Below are 21,258 nucleotides of genomic sequence, written 5' to 3'. Positions count from 1 at the left end.
GTGGGCACTCAGAGAACATTTGCTCTAATTACATGGAGTTGCAGTCCAGCGGTAAGACAGGCAAACTAACTGCCTCCCAAATGTAGTATGACAGTGTTGTTGTTTAGTTGCTAAGTCGTATTCAATTCTTTTGTGACCCCATGGACTGTAGCCCGCCAGGCTCCCCTGTCCATGGGATTTCCCAGGCGAGAATACTGGCCTGGGTTGCCATTTCCTTTTCCAGGAAATCTTTCCAACCCAGGGATCGAACCGGGGTCTCCTGCATTGGCAGGTGGATTCTTTATCTCTGAGCCATTGGAGAAACCTGCAATAGGTATGTGCTTTAACGGAGCATTCACAGACTTCTTTGGGTGCATGGAAAAAGCTCCTCAACACCACCACCGCCTTGCGAGTGAACCCAGCCTGTCCCTTGCATGCAACAACTTCTGCTAACTTGATTCGCTTATTACAAAATTCAGTCCTTGCACAAGGAAGCTTCCAGTGGCCTGGCACCTCATCAGAATCACCTGGGAACTTTCAAAATTTCATATTTTTCTGGCCCCACCCTAGGATCTAATTTAGTAAGTCTGGGGTGGGACCTGTGTTTCTTTATCTTACCTAAAAAATCCCCAGGAGATTCTGATGTTGAGCCAGTGTGCTCTGGAAAATAAGGTTGAGTCATTCCAATCAGTTCATGCCTTTACACATCCCAGAGTTTGAGTGTTGGATCCTAGGATGCTAAGTTCCCTGGAGACTTAAACATAGCCAAGCCACCAACTCTGGGAAGAAGCTTCTCCAAGTGCCAGAGTCTATGGGTTGGTATTTTGCAAATTTGAGCCATGCCCATACCACCTTCCTCACGTTTTGCCATCTTCTCAACCTACCCGCACCACTGCCTATCCTGTATTGTTCCTGAAGGATACTTTTTAAACCCATAAATTATATTAAAATTTAGATTGCTATCATAAATGGACAGCAGTATCTTTCTCTAGGACAGAGGTAAACTTAGGGTGAATTCAATGAAAACAGACCATGTTTTGAAAGTCTAACTAGGTACTCTTGCCCCTCCCCAGCTTCTGAGCCAGAAATCTCCAGTTTCTTGGTTGAAAATAAAAGTTGGCCAGTGATGGGCACAAAAGACATACCAGCAGCGAATGGACACTTTCCCAGATTGAAAGGGAGTAGTGACACTTTCACTGTATGATTCAGCGTTTTCCAGCGTCAAGTCTACACCCCTGAATGATGTCTGGGCAGCACTGCGTTAGGCACCCCGCTGGGGTAGCCAGAGTCTTCTCTGTTGATAACCAGGCTATACACTCTGCAGTAACAGTAGGGAAAAAAAACACAAATTAATGAAAGAACACTCCAGAAACGTGGTCTGAGAATGAGGTGGCAGCCAGCTAAAAGGAAACTTTTACAGCAGGTACTGTGAGCTCCCCTCAACCCCTATGTCACCAGTGATTGAGAAAGAGGAAAGAGTGGAGGGAAATTTCGGAGAAGAATGCTAAAGAGCGGCTGGCAGAGATCCTGTAGCTCAGGGTCTCCTGCTCGTCTCCCTCTGGATTTACTCCAAGGCTGGAGTCAGCTCCTCAACTCCTTCTTTCCTAGCTCCTGGTCCTGTAGATGTCATTTTACAGACGCTTTCTGAAGGCCCGGGTCCTTCTTATGCGTCCCAGCATCTCCTGTGCTCAGCGCCAACACCTGGCGTCTAACGCAGTGGGTGTTTGTTAAAGGACTGATGGACCACAGAGGCCAGGCCGACAGGCATGGGGCTTCTGCCGAGCGCGGCGGGTTTCTCAGGCTGAGCTTCCTGGACTCTCAGTCTTCTCCCTGTTCAGGCCCAAGTCCGCGCCTCCTGATTTTGTAACTGTGGTTCTTAATGACATAGACGAGGGGTTCTTTACTCAACAAGCTATGCTTCCTATCACAGCGCTCCATAAAGGTGTGTTGCGTAATTAGAACTAATTAGTACTAATGCCCCTTTTGCTGACGTTGCCAACTATGAAGTGGGGTTTTCTCTGCCTCAGTTGCCTAAGGACTGGGCTGGGATTAGGTGGGGCCGATCATGGGTGGAGGCCGATGGGATGATTTAGGGTGAGTGAATTAAAAACTTGTACCACATACGTGTGGAGAAATGAGCATCCCTGCCCTGTGCAGGGATGTTAAAAATGATTAAACAGCACTTTGCAAAGAGTGACAATAACACCTTGCAATTGACTGGTAGGATGGGAAAGTTTCCTGTGGCCCAAAAGAGTGGTTTAGAAAAACACTTGTGGGCTGGATCATCCTCGGTAATTCCCCATGCGCAAGGGTAAAAGTGACAGGTGGGGGAGTTGTAGGCACAAAGTGCCCCTGACCATACTGGTCAGGCCTCGATTGTGCCACGTACATGCTGGGGGCGGGACTGGGGAGTGGGCACTGGTGGAAACCATCACAGTGCCAGTAACAGTGTCACCCCTTGAACTCCTAAATCATTTTAATTATTATTTTAGTATCTAAGCCTTAGCTGGCTCTATAGTTAGCAATTTGAGGTATGTCTGATTCCAAAAGAACAAAGACTTTTTTAGCAGAAGGTTTTAAACCGGAGTAAACAGGAAGTTCACTTGTGGGGTTGGGAGTTGTTTGGTCAAAAATGCAGATTCCAAAGAGCTCATCTAGAAGTTTCTCATTTAGAAGGTCAAGGGCAATGGGGCCTAGAAATTTCCAGTTAGGAGATGGAGTTGTGACTTTGCCTTGTGGGTGACACTGGGCAGTATCTGGATACAATTTTGGTTGACACAACCGGGGTGGAAGAGTCTGGCATCTAGTGGGTGGACACCCAACATGATGCTAAATTTCCTACAATGCACAGAGCAGCCTCCACAGCAGAGGACTATGGCCCCAAAAGATCAGTAGTACCAGGGGTAGAACATCTTCTTCTAGAGTAAGGCCTAAGAATGTGTCTCTTAACAAGAGCCTTAGGAGATTTTAATGTGGGAGGAAGAAGCCCTTGGAAAGATCCAGATAACGCCTGACTTTTTATTCTAAGGACATGCTGTCAGAGTTCCCTTTTGGCCCAACTAACCATCCTGCTTTCCTCCAAGTCCAGGCTAACTGCCCCTTCTAAGAGCACCTCCTATCCCAGCAGACCTCGTTTGCCCCTTTAATTGTCTGTCTCTCCCACTGGAACAAAGTGCCTTGGGGGCAGGGTCCAGGTTCATCCTGGCCCCAGAAGCTCAAAAGGGACCTGGCCCATAGCAGGGCTCCAGTCACAGGTTGGCTGGAATCTTTCTCGGCTGGAGTAACATCTCTTGCACTGAGGCTAGAGCTACTCTATCTTTCCGAAGGCGTCACGGAACCCTCTTTTAACACCTTCATGGAGCGTATCACTCTAAAATTATCTTATCTGTTTAATTTCCATTCATTCAAATGTTTTATTGGGCACCTACTCTATGTCGCGCCATCACTGGGGATACACCACAGAGGCAAAAACCTCTCTTCCCAACAGAACTTATATCCCAGAGGGGAAATTTGGACAAGAAAAACAGAAAACTGTATTTAACATGTGTGATCATATGTGTGACACTGGTAAGCCCAGTGGAGAAAAATAAAACAGAGAAATGTGACAGGGGTGGATATGCGCATGTGAAACTTTAAGTAAGGTTGGCCTCCAGGAGAAAGTGACATTTTAAGCAAAGTCCGGATATTTGGGGGCAACTTATTTGCTCCCCATTAGAACACAAACACTGGGGGTGGGGGGCAGGCAGGATCTTCCCTTTCTCTATGACTTCTGTGTTTCCAGAAGAGAGGCACACAGTAGGTGCTCAATAAACATGTTATTTAAATAAACCAAAGAAAGGACTGTGTGATTAAACTATCCAGGAGACAGCAGGGAGATTCTTGCTTTATTACCATCCAGAAACTAACAGGAAGGTGGGAGAAGCAGAGACGTTCATTGCAAGGGGGTGGCGAGGACATCCCTGGGTCAGGTTAAGAGGCAGCAGAGGATGGTGGTCATCCCCGCTCCCAAAGGAAGCGCAGTCCGCCCCTCCCGATCCGGGGCTCGGGGTCCTGCTTTTGTCCCTGTGGGTGGAGCTCACCTGGCGCCGCGGCTCCTCCCCACATCCCCCTGCCCCAGCGCGTCCTTTCCCAGCGCTCCCCCAGGGGTGGCCCCGCGGCCCGGGGGGCGCGTCGCAGCGGCGGCGAGCGGGGCGCAGGGCAGGGCGGGCGCTCGCCGGGGTCCCCGCCCCGCGCCGCGGCCGGCGGGACGCTGTCCCTTTAATAGACTCCCTCTGCCTGGCGCTCTGCGGCTGGGGAGTAAATTTCTCCCTGTCATCAGGTCGCGGGGAGAGGAGGAGGAGTTTGTTAATGTTCAGTTTGTTCAGCGGGATCGATGTTTGCTGGCATCGCCTCGCCCTGTCTTGTGTGTGTGTGCGAGTGTGTGTGTGTGCGTGCGCGTGGTGTGTGTGTGTGTGTGCGTGCATCTGTGTGGGGTGTGAGTGTGCGAGTGAGAGGGAGCGAGAGTGCGCGTGTGAGTGTGTGTGTGAGTGTGCGTGTGTGTGTGTGCGAGTGAATTCCAGATTTTCTGTCTTCCCCAAACCCGCTCCTGTCCTCTCGCATATCACTCAGAGACGGGGATCTGACAGCAGCCACAAACCGGCAGTGAGCGATCTCTGCCCCCGGCGCGGGTCCGCCATCGAGCCGGCGAGGAAGAGGAAGACGAGGAGGTGGAGGTGCAGGAGGCCAGGAGGAGACGGAGGGAGCGAGAGAGGAGCCCACCGCCTTCCCACGATTGTTTGTGTGGCTTTTTTCTCCTTATCTTTACGCGCGCGTGTGCGCGTCCCTCGTCCCTTCCATCCGAACCCGCTCTTGGATGTTTAATAAAGAAATCAAGTGTCTCAACAGTCACCAAAAAAAAAAACAAAAAACCCAAACCAAAAAAAAAAAAATTTTCCAAAAAGCAAAAACAAAAAGAGAGAGGAGAAAAAAACAAAAAAAAAATCCACAAACAAACAAACAAACAAGGCAGAGCCAACCTCTACTTCAAACCAGCCGGCACAGCCGCCAGCCAGAGAGGGGGCTCTGCGGCCCCCGGTGGAGGAGGTGCAGGGACAGGGGGCCAGAGGCCGAGCGGCGCCCTGGGAACGGCCGGGCAGCAGGCGGAGGAGAGCCAGAGAGGCGAGCGAGACAGCGGGCCCCGCGCGCGGCGGCGCGGCCGGGGCGCCAGAAGTGGGACTGGAGCGAACTAGCGCGATGCCAAGGAGGAAGCAGCAGGCACCCCGGCGGGCGGCAGGTAAGAGACGCGGCTCCGCGCGGGCCCGGCCGGCGCCGCGGGCCGCCTCCCCTCGCCCGCCTTTCGGGGCGCCCGCCCGGCTGCCCCCACTGCCCCGCTGATAGCCCCGTCCCCGCGCGCCGTCCGCAGCCTCCCCAGTCCGCCCCCTCCAGGCTCCGGTTCGGGGGGGCGAGCTATCCCACCAAGCCTTTCCTCCGTGAACTTTTTTCCCTCCACCCTCTACCCCTCCCCTAACTTTCTCCCAGTCTGCTTCTCGCCTCTCGGGCCAAAGTTGCGCTGAGCATTTGGGGTTCGCAGTGGGGAGCAGTCCTGCCGCCCCCGCCCCCCTCCGGGTGGTCGCTGCCAGTGGCTTCTGGCCTCAGGGGACGGCGTTTCCTCTCGCGGGGGTGTGGGGCGCTGAACTTTGAGAGCCGTGCCCCAGCCTAGGGCTGCAAGGCTGGCTCTGGGGCAAGCCTTGGAAGTTAAGCTTTGATCGCCAAGGTGTAAAAAACCACCCCAGGAAAGGAACCTTTGAATCTGTTTTCTAAGAGGAGCCTCCTTTGGAAATCTAATCAACACTCTCCCTTCTGATAAAAAAAAAAAAAGTTGGGGGGGAGGCGGGAATGCCCCTCAAACTGCTCTGGATCTTCTTTGCACAGAGTGAGTTGCAAACTTTGTAAATTGATTTGTGCGGTGGGAACTATCCCGTTTGAATTCTTAGCACCCCCTCCTCCAAAAAAAGAGAGAGGAACAGGTTAATGGATCAGGACATTAGAGCTTGTAAAGGATTTTTTTCTTCCTTTTGGGTTGCTTAATTGCTTTTTTAATAGTATGCTGGGGTTTTGTTTCTCGGAAGTGTAATATGAAAGTTCATTTTTCTCCTGCCAGACCCACCCACTGAAAAATCAGCTTTCCACTTGATTGCTAGTTTTGATTTGACATTTGATTGATCACCTGTCATCTCACTGCCTTTGATCTATTCATTCTTGATATATATCAATAAATCACTCACCATGGTAACTCAGAGTGCCACTGACGCAAGCCTTGCCCTCTAGATTGAGAGCCAGACATGCACAATTATTATCTTGTTTGGCTTTTAATGTGGGCGTTTTTATTTCTTTGTGTCCTTCAGTTGAATCGGGCTTTAGCAAAGAGCTTAAGTTTTTTCCTCCCCTTCTTTCTGTCTTTACCCTCAAGCTTTAAGGCAGCATCAGTGAAGGCTGGTCTTCTGCAGACCCCCCACAATATTTCCTTCTGTTCCAACTGGAGCAAAACATTAGGGAGAAGAAGTTCAGTGGAATACTTTCATAAACTTTGCAGAGCCACCCTCAGAACAAATCCAAAGTTAGTCACAAATCTGGGCAAAGTGGGTGTTTGTGTCTGAACATGCTGGACCACCAAGCTCATCTTCCATCGTGGCCTGATTCCAGCCAAGAATGGCAGTACATGTGCTTGGAGATATCCACAATTATCTTCCCTTTTGAGCGCAGAATTGCTTCTGAAACTGCGTATGGATTGGTTCACATTGCATGGGGAAACATCATTTATAAAGCTTTGATTCATTTATTTTCCAATGGTTTCTCTAGAAGCAAAATAATTTAGGTATTTTAGTACTGTATATATTTAGAATTGCTTAGTCAATGAGGTGTTCTTTTTTCAACTCTGGCTACCTCTTTTGCAAACAGTTTCCTCCTCCTACCCCCGTCCCTTTCTACATTTAACTCACTTATTTTTTAAAACTTAGATTGCTTTGCAATCTGAACAGCTTTGGGGTATGCAGTGGCCTTTGAGGCTCAGGAAGAGTAAGCTTGCTTCGTCTAGGTCTAGCAACATAAGTTTAAGTATAGCTAGATTATTAGAGATAAAGTCCTTAGTGTTGTCTCACAAGAGAACCCCGGGCAACAGTTCAGCAAGAAGTGATACTGCCCTGAAAAGTACTTTTTTTTTTTCCCCCTTGTTGTTCCGGTAAAGGCCATCAACAACTAGGCAGTAATTTAAATTACCAGAATGACTGGACATGTCTCCCTTGGTAAGCTCATTACAAAAAGTGCATTGCTCAGAATTGCACTGCTTTGATTATAATTGTCCTCTGATCAATGAGGATTCAGGTGTGTATAACGTAAAGCTGTATCACATTATTTAAATTAGATCCTTTTCATTAAGCTGCTATCTGTTGGAGTTAGCTTATCTGTTTACTGTAGTGTGTGTGTGTGTGTGTGTGTGTGTGTTAGAAAGTTCTGACTGTAGTTTCAGTTTCCTGGCATATTGTATTCCTAGTGTCTTTATGTGTTTGTTTTCATGGCTTTTATTATTTTCACTGGAAGAAGTGGAAACCCTTGTCAAGCTGAAAGGGAATAATTCACTTTGTAAACAACGCGGCCCCTCTTACGGTGTTATTTACTCACATATTACTGAAGCGGATATTTTTCCACGTAATATTTCTTTCCTCTGAAGTCACCGATGATATGCTCTGTTTTAGCTAAAGTGGTTATTCCCATGTAAAATTAGCTGCTTTGAGATTCTTTTGTCGGTTAACACCCAGGGAGAAGAACAAGGTGGGCTCCAGGACTGTGGCCATGCTAACTTTTATCACTGCTTAAAATTAAACACAATGCACAACTGTAAGTAATTATTCCCACGGGCTGATGTTGAGAGCTCGGTTTCTAGCTTGATTAATGAATAATGTAAGATAGGGAAAGCCTGTGAGTGAATCAGAACTGAGACTCTTTCCCAAGAACTGTTGGAGGCAATTTGATTCCTTTGCATTATTAGTTTTAAGTTCCACATTTCAAGAAATCATTTACGGAACTTTCTAATAAGGCAGGTGTGTGGATAGAATGAGCGAGATGATATTACAAGTGATGGGGATGTTAGCCTTTACGGGTTATGTTCCTCCCTCCTTTAAGGAAAGGGCTGTGAGGTAGGCAGCTCTCTTTAAGGAAACAGCTAAGTCAGAACATTTCCCTTCGAAATGTCATTCTTCCTGGCTTTCTAACGCTAAGCTCTTCCACCATACTATAACTTTGGGCAAGGAAGAAAGTTTAAAGAGCAGCCTGCAGTACCCCAGGGGTTTGCGTACGTGTGCGTGTGTATGTTTGCTTCCTTTGATATATATTTTATTCACCACTAAAATGTATCTACTTTTTAACCTGAAAATATTGCAGGATTCTGAACCAGCATCGTTCCCCCCCTATCCATTGTAGGGAAGACAGGGAAGATGGCAGAAAGGTAAAATAGAACGGTGTTTTGATTTGTTTGTATTTTGCAGGACGCAGAGTCGTTAAAAATTTAAAACTGTAGACTTACACTCTAACCCTTCTACTTCCTACAATCTATCGCAGCCTCTGCACGCCCACGTGCAACATATTTTATTTCACCATCCTGAACTCTTGTTTTTATAGAATGCCAGCCAATTCCAATAGGAAGCAAAATCTTTGGAAATCATATATATATATATATATATAAATGTCTAACGTATATATAAATTACAGGCTTCTGTCTATTGGAAGAGATGAAATGTTTTCTTTTTGCTGACTCTCAGGAGCTATCTGGTAATCCAGATCTGAGGAAAGTCTTGCAGGAAAGAACAGCTCTCTCAATTTATTTTGTTTATTTAATATGGAGATGAATAATGCAGATTTTGTTTTCATGAATGTCCTTGTGTGGCAGTAAACATTAGACTATTAGCAATCATTACTTAAAAGTTGCAATTTGCACCTTAATAGCACAGGTTATTTACATGGGAAGCACATTCAGCAGGGACAGTTGGGAATACTGCAGAGGAGGGCTGAGATGGCCTGAGCCGTCTCTTTTTCAGACTCATGATGGCAATGACTAGATTCTCTGGCAAGGTCTCAGCATTAGACAGACAGCTCAGGATGAAGTTTACCTTTAATTCACTGGCAAGTGGGATGGGGTTCAAGAGAACTGGAAACAGGGTGGAGTCCCAACCCTGGCACCCTCACTTTGTTTTAGCATAGTTCAGAAAGACAAGTTCATGTCTTGAAGGTTTAAATATGCATGCTGAAGACCCCTTCACTCACCCAAACAGTATGATATTTAACAGGTGAATGGAAAACCGAAAAAATACATACATACTCCCATCCCTAAAGGTGCTCAGCAGCGTGAACTGTTCAGGCTATTCTTGTTTATGTAAGGCAGATCCCTGAAAAAAGAAGGGTGCCTTGAAATCACATTCTGCACACAGTGTCTGGGGTGGAAATTGATGGTTTCACTGGTCCTTCTACCCCTGCCCTCCCGAGCCCCTTCTCCCTCCTCTCGCCTCACCCTTAAAGACTCAGATTGAGTGGGACAGCTCAAAAGCCCATTTGTTTTAGGCATTTATTGATTTCATTTTTAATCTGCCATATCAGGACACAATCCATTAACCCTCATCAGCAGATTGCAAGTGACAGGGAGCCCTAGTGGAAGCCAGGGAAGGAGGAGCGGGCACGAGAAACTTCCGGACAGGAAAAGTCTTCTTCTGGCTCGGGGGTCGGAAATCAGAGCCCGCTTCTGAGGAGGGTAGACGCATCCCTCAGAAACACTGTGCGTTTGTTTTTCAACCATCTTACGTTTATTTTTCTCCCAGTCTCCTCCACTCTATTGCTAGTGTTCAGGAAACCTTCACGCCCAATACCTCCTAGGCATCTTTAGCAGTTCTGTCCCTAGAAGCATCTTGCCTTTTGTCACCTTCTCCAACGGAGGCTTATGCTTTCATTTCATCCCAGCTGACTTCTCACTCATTTGACGGAATTTCTCCAACTGGGTAATACTTGGGTTGATCTATTTATCTTGGGAGTTGTACTCTCGATTGAGCAGGTTTTAAAGGGGCACTGAGCCTGGCATTATTGAAGGCCATTGAAGTGAGGCACTTCTGCTCATCACTGCAGCTGAGCTTAGGGAAATCAGCCAGGAGGAAAACCTAGGCCCTGTTCATGTTTATGCTGGGTCCATAATTAGCTGACACGAGTTAAATGTCCAGAGTGGCGCTCCCTTTCCATCACTGGATTTCTACCATCAATTTTGTTTAGGTATGTCATGGTCTAGGAAGACTCAGCCCCTATTTCAAAGGCAATGTCTGTGTCCACCCAAGTCCCCTTTAAAAAACACAAAATTGCCTAACAATTTCTATATTAAGACCAGGCATACACAGAGTATCATTTTCGTTCGATGCAAAGTCAGTTGGAAATGCATTAAACTAACAGAGAGTGTCTTGCATCGCTTCCCTGAAGCAGTGCTTTCTCATTACATATTTAATTACAATCAAATTGAGCGACTTTTATAAAAAAATCACAGTGGTATTAAAAGAGGCTCGGAACACAAATAATTCTGTTGCTCTGCAAGTTGAGAACGTTGCATTATTTTTATTCCTTTGGGAAAAATTTATTTTCATTTTCTAATGTTGGGGTAAATACAGAATGTCCTCTCTCTGGTCTGTTATCAGAGAGATCTCATCCTTCTACCTTCCTAGAACCTCTTCACCCTGGAAGAGGTTTTTTAAAAATCTATTTTTCAGTAATTTGTAACAATGTGTATTTTTATAATTATTTTCAGTTTCCTAAGTTCCAGTGAAAGTTAGAAATTCTCCCATTCCTTAGGGTGACCTTTGGCAAGCAACTCTATGGTTATGAATGAGCTTAGTCATTCTAACCACATAAGAAAAAGCTTGTTGAGACTGCTTGATTACCTGGATGCTTCAGGGAGGGAAACACACTCCATCACTACAGGCCTCTATATATGACACTGTTTTCACTGGGTTCATCATCTTTTTCCCTGCTACTGATGTGTCAGTCACTTGTTTTAGGAACCTTTTTTTTTTTTTTTTCGGGAGAAGGGATATGTTTAGCATGGAAAAGTCGATTTCAAGATACTCTGGGTCTTTAAGAAATGCTAATAAAACCTAGAGACTTTAGAGCCCAAATATGACTTCTGGACTCTGTCTACAGAGCCAGAGGGCTTGTGCACAGGTTGTAGGTGCATCTGGAGTATCTTCAGCGGCATGGCCGTGTTTGCGTGACTGGTTTTGTCAGAGGGTGACTATCGGACGCAGGTCCTTTCCGAAGATATTACCAATATACATATGTGACCTGACAGAAGGGAAATGTAAGATGCAGGTGGGGGTTGCTGATGTATTTGTTTCCAAAGCAAACTCCATGGATGAAATGAGTAAATAATTTGGAGGGAGTCGAAAGTCATTAAAACAGCCATGTGGAATTGCCAATTGTTGCGCCTCTCAGTCTTTTGCTTTCCCTCCAAGGAGAAAGATGTCCTCTTGGGCATTCTCAAACATTTTGTGATGCCAAAGCAATGCCTAAAATGTTAAAAAAAAATTTGAGAAATTAAAATTCAGGATGCATGGCTAGCTAATCCTGTTATTAATATATCAGTATTATTTAGCTATGCTTAACAACAGGGAATTCACAATGCAAAAGTTTTAGAGATAATGAGCTTAGAGAAATTACATGGGAGAAAAAATACCTGGATCCTATTTGAAAGGATTTGTCTTGAATTTTGCTCGTCTAAGTAAGAGTTTCCTTCCATTTGTGTTAATTTAAAAAACAGTTTCAATACCCCTCTAACTACTGCCCGACCTGAAACAGGGTCTAACAAAGCTCTCTCTGGAAGTACAAAGATAGAGGACGTTGTAATGTATTCCTCAAAATAGTTTTAGAAAACCAAATGTGGGCTTGAAAACTAAAAGCAAAACCTCCACAAGCTCCGTAACACCACCAGTTCAGGGTTCAAGATTGAAAACTTTGTTTCAGCAGGCAAGAAGAAAATAGCATTGTATCGTAACTGCACGTCTCCCCCGGCACAGGAGGGCGGTGAGGCAAGGAAGATTTTTAAGGAGCTTTTTAGCTCTTTTGCATGTCTCTCCAAAGACTAATTTAATTGTAAAGCTGTAGTGTCCATTTATGCTGAAGGAAAAACCGTGTGTTTCTGTAAAGCTGCTAGATGGTAAGGTGGATTTTTTTTTTTTTTAAAGCCAGCATTTTGCAGTTTCTTTCAGTACAAAAATTAAAGATCACTGGTCTTAATTAGTTGAGTGCTTTCAGAGCTGAGTGAATACTCTGAAATCACCTCTGAGCTTTCTTCTTCAAGCTACATCCAAGTCATTTCTATGGAAATTATACAGTTTAGGTATTAAGGTGGGCAGAACACAGTTATTGTTTTTAATGAAAACAGCTATGAGGGGCAGAATGAGATAAAAAACAGAGTTGGCAGTGGCCATACTGTTTGTAATGGATCTGGAAGAAACCTCCTGAAATGTTTTACTGCGTCATGAAAAAAATCCATGAAATCTGGCTATTGGTGACGTGGGAGATTCAAAAAGAAGACAAAAGGTCAAGGCATTCTATAGGGGAGATTTGTATGAGCAGAAGCAGCGGCATGTACATATTTATATATAAACTGCAAGGGGCTGACTTTAAATCACTTTCATTTATCAGATGCTTAGACTTTTCTATGTATTTAGAAGCCTCTCTCTTTTAACCTCAGGGAGATACAAATTGCTTCTGGGCCAAGACGATGCTGTAGAGAAGAGTTAAATCTATTCTGTGTTTGGTACCACTTGGTACAGTAAAAAAATGCCAAAATGAAAAGCTATATAAGCACATTTTATATCAGAGCTGCCTTTAGCTATTTTCCTTTATTAGAAAGTTGGGTATGTGGCTGTGCCCTTCTTCTTGTTTTCTCCCTTGGGATTAGGTGTAGGCTGTGGAAGGAACTATGGAAGAGAAGGAAGTGACCCGGGTTCTGGTTTCAGCTCCCCAACCCTAGTCAAGTGGCCCTGGGCCAGCTCAGAGATAAACCTTACTCTAGAGAATAAGAGTGTGAGTTCAGGAGTCACACTAACCCAAGTTCAAATCCTTAGGTCTTCTTTGTTGGAGGTTTATGTTTAGACCAGTTGCTCAACTCTCCCCAGTGTTCCCTCCTACGAGTCAGGGTTAAGAGCCTCTACTGTTTCCCGGGAGTATATCAGACACCTTCTGACCTGAGGGCGTTCGTCTTCCAGTGTCATACGTTTCTGCCTTTTCATACTGTTCCTGGGGTTCTTGGAGCAAGAATACTGGAGTGGTTTGCCATTCCCTTCTCCAGTGGACCGCGTTTTGTCAGAACTCTCCACCATGACCTGTCCGTCTTGGGTGGCCCTACACGACATGGCTCATGGCTTCATTGAGTTGCGCAAGTCCCATTGCCACGACAGGGCTGTGATCCATGAAGTGGAATCACAGTTCTTCTTAAGACTCAGGATTTTGGAAAGGATGATACAAATGCATCAAAACTGCTTGGGGCCACACCTAACAGAGTCGCTGTATCTTTGTCCCGAAAACACAGACCATGAAAAATATGTACCAGAAGGGGAAAAGAGCAACCTGCCAGTTGTCATGGGACCAGAGGTTCAGGGCTCAAAAGAAGTCAGATGTGGGTGCCTTTTGATTGTTTAAAACCTGGAGTATAATCACTCAGTAGTGGTTTAGCCTTTTCTGAGAAAGATTCGTGCTGAACGGGCTAGAACCCTGTCCCAGCTCAAAAAAAAAAAAAAAAATTATATCCCAAGGAATAGTAATTATAGCCCTAGCAACAACAAATATAACGTCTGTATTAACGATATTTGTCCCTACCTGTTTTTTATATGCCAGGCATTTTACCGGCGTTTCATGAATTTTATAACCATTCCTTCAAGCCACAGTTATTTTCCAAGTCCTTACTGTGTGCCTGGTCCTGTCCTGGCCACCAGGATCCTCAGGGGTATTAGGATTGGGGATGATCCCTGGGGATCTTACCCTCCAGTTGGGGGAAGCTAGAGAATATGCAAGGAATTTAACAGAGAAAAAAGCTAGCTTTCACATAGAAGAAAGCTCTACAATGACAACATTTTATAAAAGAACGGGATGGGGCAACATTCGTGTGGGTGGTCAGAGGAGACCTGCCCGAAGCGGGAACCCTTGAGCGAAGTCCTAGAACACTCCTGAGTTAGAGGCGAGAACAGTATCTTTATTTTCCTGACGGGGATCTGAGTAGCCTGTAGAGCAATTCATCCAGCCATGCAGTGGCCAAGTTGGTCTGAAACGTTCCACTTCCAAGACCCAGGCACTTGATCCACTGTGGTACTTTACCTGGGAGAGCCACAGTAATTTGCCAGCAAAGGACCTGCAGCTCCTATTCTTCGGGGGCATCTGTGGTGATGTCTAACCCTGGTGGTGGGGTGGGTCCTGAGAACACTGACAGTGGATGTTGTTCTCCGTGGCCTCCCCAACTGGAATCTTAGGACCATCCACCATTTGTAAAGCCGGCACTTCCTCTTCAAGTGTGTGTATATCTGCGTTCATTCACCCCACGGCAGTTGACTGTTCACCTACTATGTGCCAGGCATTGATCCTGGCACCAGAATACTGAAGTAGGGAAAATCCCAGCAAATAATCTTGGGGGTGAGGCCAAAAAGCTAATGAACAAATAAATATATAATATTAAATAGTCCTAATGGCATTTCAAAAAAAAAAGAATTGGAATGAGTGGACTAGAGAGGGATGGAGAGTTGCTATTTTGTGGAGAGTGGTTGGGTGGTGGCGTTTGAGCGAACTGTGAGGAACTAGCCATGCACAGAGCTGGGAGAAGCCTTCCAGGCAGATGAGGCAGTAAAAACCCGAGGTCGGAAATATTCTTGTATGCCTGAAGAATACGTAGGAGGCCGCTGTGCCTGGAGCAGATGAAGACACGGGAGAGAGGCAGGAGAGGAGGGGGAGGGAGAGGCAGGGCGGACCCTGGGTGGCCCTCCAGATCCGAACCTGAGCGCGACGGCACCCCGCTGTCCTTGCTCAGTCGCCAAGTCGTGCCCGACTCTGTGACACCAGGGACGGCAGCGCACCAGGCTCCCCTGTCCTTCACCGTCTCCCGGAGTCTGCTCAAACGCAGGTCCGTCACGTCAGTGACGCCATCCAATCATCTCATCCTCTGTCGTCCCCTTCTCCTCCTGCCCTCCATCTTTCCCAGAATCAGGGTCTTTTCCAGGGAGTTGCTGGAAGGGTTCGAGCAGCCGAGTGATGCCATCTGGCTGGGCTGTTAGTAGAACAGGGGTACTTGTTTATATTTCAGAAGTGGTGGTGGACTTCGGTGTGTTCATCCATTCAGTGCACTTACTTGGCCCCTCAGCGGTGGTGACTAGGACACTTAGAATGATACCAGGCTCCTCTGTCCATGGGATGCTCCAGGCCAGAACACTGGAGTGGGTAGCCATTCCCTTCTCCAGGGCATCTTCCCGACCCAGGGATCAAACCCAGGTCTTCTGCATTGCAGGCAGATTCTCTACCATCTGAGCCACCAGAGAGGCCTGATAGAAGTGACCCCTGAAGGTCAAAACACATGCCTAGGCTTTAGGGTATGAGGATGGATGGCGTCTATGAGGCTGTGGAAAGAATGAGCAATATTAAAACCCAAGCAAATCTGGGGTCCGCTGAGCTCCTTCCCACCCAACTGGCCACCAGTGTGCTCGACGGGGAGTCCCCTAACCTTGCTGCGCCTCGGTCTCCCCACCTGGCGGACGGAGGCGTGGTGTTGCTCACCTCGCACTGTGCTTGTGGCGATGCGACAGTATGATGCCAGTGAAGCCCCTGTGCAGTCTCTGGCACTTACATGGCGTCCTCTCCGTACAGGAATTTATGTTTTGTTTTCTGTAGGAATTCTGGGAGATTTCTAGGCACTTGAATTAGGCCTTGTATTTATTAGGCACTAAATAAATATCTCCTGACAAATGAATACATGAGGCTATAAATAAGTAAATGAATAAATACTTTAATTAGCATGTTATTTTGTATACTAATTAATTAATTTTGAGTGTAAGGATCTCTTTTACACCTCTCAAATTTTTTGGCAGACCTCTGTACCAATCGCGATCGTAGCTGCACTTTGAATATTTATCAATGGGGGAAATGCGAATAACAAAAAGATGGCGATTTTACTGAGAAGCTTGTGTTCTGTTCATCATGACATCCTCTGGCTTCAGTTGACGAGCGGTGATTCACCTTCTTCTCAGTAAATGCTCTTTGTTCATCTTATAGAGAGTGCTTGCTGATACTCTGGATTGGTAGACTTCCTCCTGGAGTCCAGACTCTGGTGGAAGCAAAGGGGCTGGGGATTCTCCTTTAGGACCACAGACGTCTGTCTGTCTGTCTGTCTGTCTCTCTCTGCTCCCCGGTGCGGCGGTTTCCTGCCCGCAGCCCCAGGGGCTCACAGCCTCCCAGGGTTGGGCGTCTCCCCCTCCCCTACTGGAACCCTGCGCTCATCCCCTCAGGCCCAAGGCCTTGGAGCTTAGGGGTTGTTAAGCTAATGGGAGAAGACTATAGGCTGTTTCCTGGTAACGCCTTCTTCACTTTTTAATTGTCACCTGCAGATAAGTGCCTGGCAGAAGAAAGAAGGGAGATTGGCTGGTGCCTGTTAAGGAATATCTTAGGACGGAGAGCCTGGGGTTAGCCGAAAGTATTGGGGAATTATTCTGCCTGCCTTAGGACCTTTATTTAACCTATGCGTTGGAGGTCTGCTGGGTACCAGGTCCCATGGAAGGTGCTGGAATCAGAGGCTCGAGTCAAAATTTGACAAAAGGCCTGCCTTCTTGAGGCTTACATTTGTGTGGCAGACGAGTCCCAAACAAGCAAGCAGAGGCCCGTCACCCCGTGTCGGGGTGTGGGGTGTGCAGGAGAGAAAATTGACGGAGGGCGAGGGGTCCCATGTCCAGGAGGATGAGCCGGATTAGCTAAGCCCGTCAGCAGAGGCCCCGCCCCTCCGTGCAGGTGATGTGACTCGGTTCCAGGAAGGTGGCAGAGAGCACAGGGCGATTCTCTGGGGAAGCTGGGTCCGGGGGTGGTGAAGTCGGGGGGCTGGAGCTGCTGCAGGATCTGCAGGAGCAACAGGGGGACCGCAGCGGCTGGAGCAGAGGGAGAGCGCGTGAACAGTGGGGCCACCGAGGTGTTCGAGGACCGAGAGGCCGCAAAAAGCCAAGGTTCTAACCGAATGGGAAGCCTCGGAGGGCGAGGGCGCAGCGAGAGACGAGACGGTTCTGACTGAGGCCTTTATGGGATTGTGTTGCTGCCATACTGGTTCTCAGGGACCAAGGCTGCAAGCGCAGGTCAGTGCGCTGAGCCTACAATCTGCACTGAGCCAAGAACCTGCCTGCAATGCAGGAGGCCCGGGTTCCATCCCCGGGTCGGGAAGGTCCCCTGGAGAAGGGCATGGCTGCCCACTCCAGTATTCTTTGCCAAGAGAATTCCATGGACCGGGGAGCCTGGTGGGCTTTAGTCCATGGGATCGCAAAGAGTCAGACAGGACTGAGCATGCACGTCCACAAAGGTTGTAAGCAAATTGACCACTTTGGAGGCTCCTGTCCATCTAGTCAAAACCTGGTTATGATTTGGACCAGACTGATGGGGGAGAAGATGGGAAACTTTGTCCGAAGATAGACAAGATGTGCGGAACAGTGCAGGTGGGTGTCAGTGAAAAAGAGTATCTCGAGAACTGTGTATGAAAACCTCACCATGTTTATCTTTTATCTCCCTGAATTCTTTTTCCTGCTTCTTTCCTGTAGTTGTCCAGAAGGTTCTTACTAAAAAGTGTCAGTCTGCTGTTTTCAGAGCCACAGTGGGAACAGAGGAAAGTGTTTGGTGCTGCCTTGACTCTAGAAATGACTGTGCAGGGGGAAGCTAGTCTCTCCCAAGTACATTTCATGGGGTCTTGAAGTTGCTTCTCCCCATCCCATCAGACAATACAGTGTCAGGGCAATGGGATGGACCCTGGGGTCAGACAGAGGGGCTTCCATTTCTTTCCCGTCAGTCATTTCCTTGCTGTGTGACCTCAGGTACCTCTACCTCCCAAACTTTCAATTTCCTTATTTGCAAAACAGACCTACTAGAAAGACTCATCTCACTGGGTTTTCACAAGGATTCACTGAGATAAATCGGTAGTGTGCGTAGTTCATGGCGGTACATGGGACAGGGTCAAGGACATCCAGTCACTACATTAACAAGTTAATAATTGTCTCCGTGCCTCGATTTCCTTATTGGTAGAGATATTGGAAACTCCCTCTTGCGTGCTTGGGAGGAGCGAAGTCTGAACACTTGCCAAGCACTCAGAACCGTGCCTTGTACACAGTGAGTGCTCTTTAAATGATAAGTTACTAGAATTGTCACCATGACTCTGAGCCTATAACCTTGAAGGGATCTTGCATCTTATTTGCTTTGTGTCCACAGAACCTGGCAGAGTTGGTGCTCAATAAATCTGGTCGGAAAGAATGAATGACGTGATGTGATTATTAGGCATTAAAGTGAAAAAGCCCAAGGAGGCAAATAAAGGTGTGTCTCTGGGAAGCAGGAAAGGAGAGGGGCACTGGGGTTGCCATTTCCTCAGCAGCGGAGGCCCCCGCGGCCACCGTCTCTGCCCCAGCGCGCCGTGTGCCGCGTTTTCACGAGGAAAGCAAGCCCAGCTCTAAAAGCTTTTAAAGCCAGTGCCAGGTTGCTTCAGTCATGTCCGACTCTCTGACCCCATGGACTGTGGCCCGCCAGGCTCCTCTGTCCATGGAATTCTCCAGGCAAGAATGCTGGAGTGGGTTGCCAGGCCCTCCTCCAGGGGATCTTCCCCACCCAGGGATCGGCCCTGTGGCTCTTACATCTCCTGCATTGGCAGGCAAGTTCTTTACCACTCGGGCCACCTGGGAAGCCCATCCAGAATTGCCCCCTTATGTGCTGTCGGACCACTGGGGACATAGACAGTTTTAAGTAGCAGGAAGGCAAGAAGTAAAAACAGTATCACTTGCTCAATACGGGTTCAAATCCTCTGATTTAATCAAGAAGAAAGTCTCCCTTGGCGACTTAAACACCTCTCTCTCCAATTTGTTTATCCCACAAATTCAGAGACTATCATGAGCAACAGTGAATAATAAAATATTAACACGTGGATTTTTCATTGTCCGATTACCCTCACTTATGGCAACTGTGACTGACTTTCCACTGACTGTACTGGCATAAGTTTTCATTTTTAGATAAAATTATTTCAGTAAATAAAAGAGGGAATTATTATAGAGCAAGCAGTGGGTGGGGGGAGGGTATTACACAGACCATGAGGATGGGGCAGAATGACTAACCGTGAGGACACCATGGACGCCCAGAGCCTGAGCAGGGCAGGGATTCACGAACCAGCTGCGAGCTGCAGTTGCCAAGTCACACTCAGGTCAGAGAAACACCCGGAAAACAGCGGCTTTCATGAGCACTTCAAGAACTTTAAAAATCAGAAGGAACTTCCCCTCCCAGGATATCAGAGAAAAGCTCTGGAAAGTGTTTGCTGGCCCGGGAAACTTTGCAAGTATGGAAGGACAGGGAATAATGTTCTGCTTTTGCATCTGGAATGGAGCAGTGGCTCTCAACTTTTATTTAGTATCCTCCTCACTTGAAAAATGTGTTAAAATGCAAACCTACGGATTCCCAGACCAGAGCCTCGTGGTTCTGAGTCCACAGGGTGGAGCTGAGGCCCGTGAGTCCATTGAGGCGCCCCCTGAGGCTTTGTGCTACAGGATATGGGGGCACCTAAGCTCCCTCCTCGTCATTCTTGTTCTCCTTTGCCGTTTTCTTCCCACTCGCTCTTTGGATTGCAAATGCCAGAGCTTACACAGTTCACAATCATTTCTAGGGTCCGTTTTCACTTTTGGCTTTTAGTCAACGGAAGAAATATAAGTCGTCTCTCTGTTTCACTCTCCCTTTCTCTTGACAGTGGTCTGTACTTTTAGAAATGCTGAGGCCAATTTCCCCGAATGTATTTCCACAGGGAAACATGCCCATTTATGCACTGGTCTGTCTGGTCACAACACAAAACATCAGAGTCCAGAGAACTCCTCGGTCAAGAAGGAGAAAGACAGTCCAACAGAAGATATAGCAAGGGCTCCATCTGCTTGGGAGCTGGCCGACACCTCGGTACCGAGTCAAGAGACAAGAAAGAAACAAAAGGGACCCCCTAGACCCAGTTCTTTATTTATCATACTGTCTGAAATGCTGGGAACTCTTGGCAGAAAGGACCGAAAACCTCGCTTTGTTCTTCGAAACCTCCTTCACTTTCTTATCTTTCATATATGCTCGTGCCCTCTTCAGCATGACCTCTGTTTGCCTTGATCCGTTTCCTCTCTGTTCTTTCCTGATTATTCCCAGCAATCAGGCTTCCAAGCCCCTTCTATCTAGCGTATGTGCCTGTGATTGTGAAAACAGTGATGATGGCAACAGTGATGAAGAAAACGCTATGTGTGTCTGTCTGTTGTCTAGGTTTGGTTTAGCCGCCAAGCCACGGTTTGCTTTGGCTTGGCCCTAAGTCATGTCTGACTCTTTGTGGCCCCATGGATTGTAACTCACCAGGCCCCTCTGTCCATGAGATTTCCCAGGCGAGAATAATGGCGTGGGTTGCTGTTTCCTTCTCCAAGGGCTCTTCCTGACCCAGGGATCGAACCTGGGTCTCTTGCACTGCAGGCAGATTCTCGACCAACTGAGCCACCAGGGAAGCCCATGGCCGTCGTCATATAATGCCTACTCTTTACTGACTTGGATAGCACAAACCAAAAATCTGCACTAAGTGGTTACTGTTTACCTGGCATTGACTACATATAAGTCGTTTACATAAAAGTCTCTCCACACAACATCCTGAGAGCTGGATATTATTATTATTGGCCCATTGAATAGACAAGGAAATGAAGTTCTGGAAATTTCAAGTAACTTGAAGAGAACAGAAGCTTTTAAATAAGATGCTGAAACCCGGGTCTGCCTATCAGAACCCAAGTGCTCAGGCACGATGTTTTGTTACTTCTCACAGTATTTAGCGCTCTTGCCTAGAAAATCGCATGGACAGAGGAGCCTGGTGGGCTGCAGTCCATGGGGTCACTAAGGGTCGGACAGGACTGAGCGACTTCACATTCACTTTTCGCTTTCACACATTGGAGAAGGAAATGGCAACCCACTCCAGTGTTCTTGCCTGGAGAATCCCAGGGACGGCGGAGCCTGGTG

The 21,258-nt window shown here is 47.2% G+C and overlaps 1 protein-coding gene across 3 annotated transcripts in view; it reads left to right on the top strand.

Annotated features, from left to right (window-relative positions):
* The first annotated feature begins 4,285 nt into the window (after positions 1 to 4,285).
* Positions 4,286 to 21,258, top strand: part of TSHZ2 (teashirt zinc finger homeobox 2) — a 500,614-nt gene continuing 483,641 nt past the window's right edge. For all 3 annotated transcript variants that reach the window (XM_055393838.2, XM_055393820.2, XM_055393813.2), the window contains exon 1: positions 4,286 to 5,251. In XM_055393838.2, coding sequence (XP_055249813.1) covers positions 5,212 to 5,251 — 40 coding nt within the window. In that variant the 5' untranslated portion in view covers positions 4,286 to 5,211. The remainder of the gene's footprint in view (positions 5,252 to 21,258) is intronic.

Source organism: Moschus berezovskii, chromosome 15 (genome assembly GCF_049115385.1).
Source record: "Moschus berezovskii isolate FMDL1 chromosome 15, NW_MosBer_1.0, whole genome shotgun sequence".
Classification (NCBI taxonomy): domain Eukaryota; kingdom Metazoa; phylum Chordata; class Mammalia; order Artiodactyla; family Moschidae; genus Moschus; species Moschus berezovskii.
The sequence above is the reverse complement of the archived record's forward strand: the minus strand, read 5'-3'. Positions and strand labels throughout refer to the sequence as shown.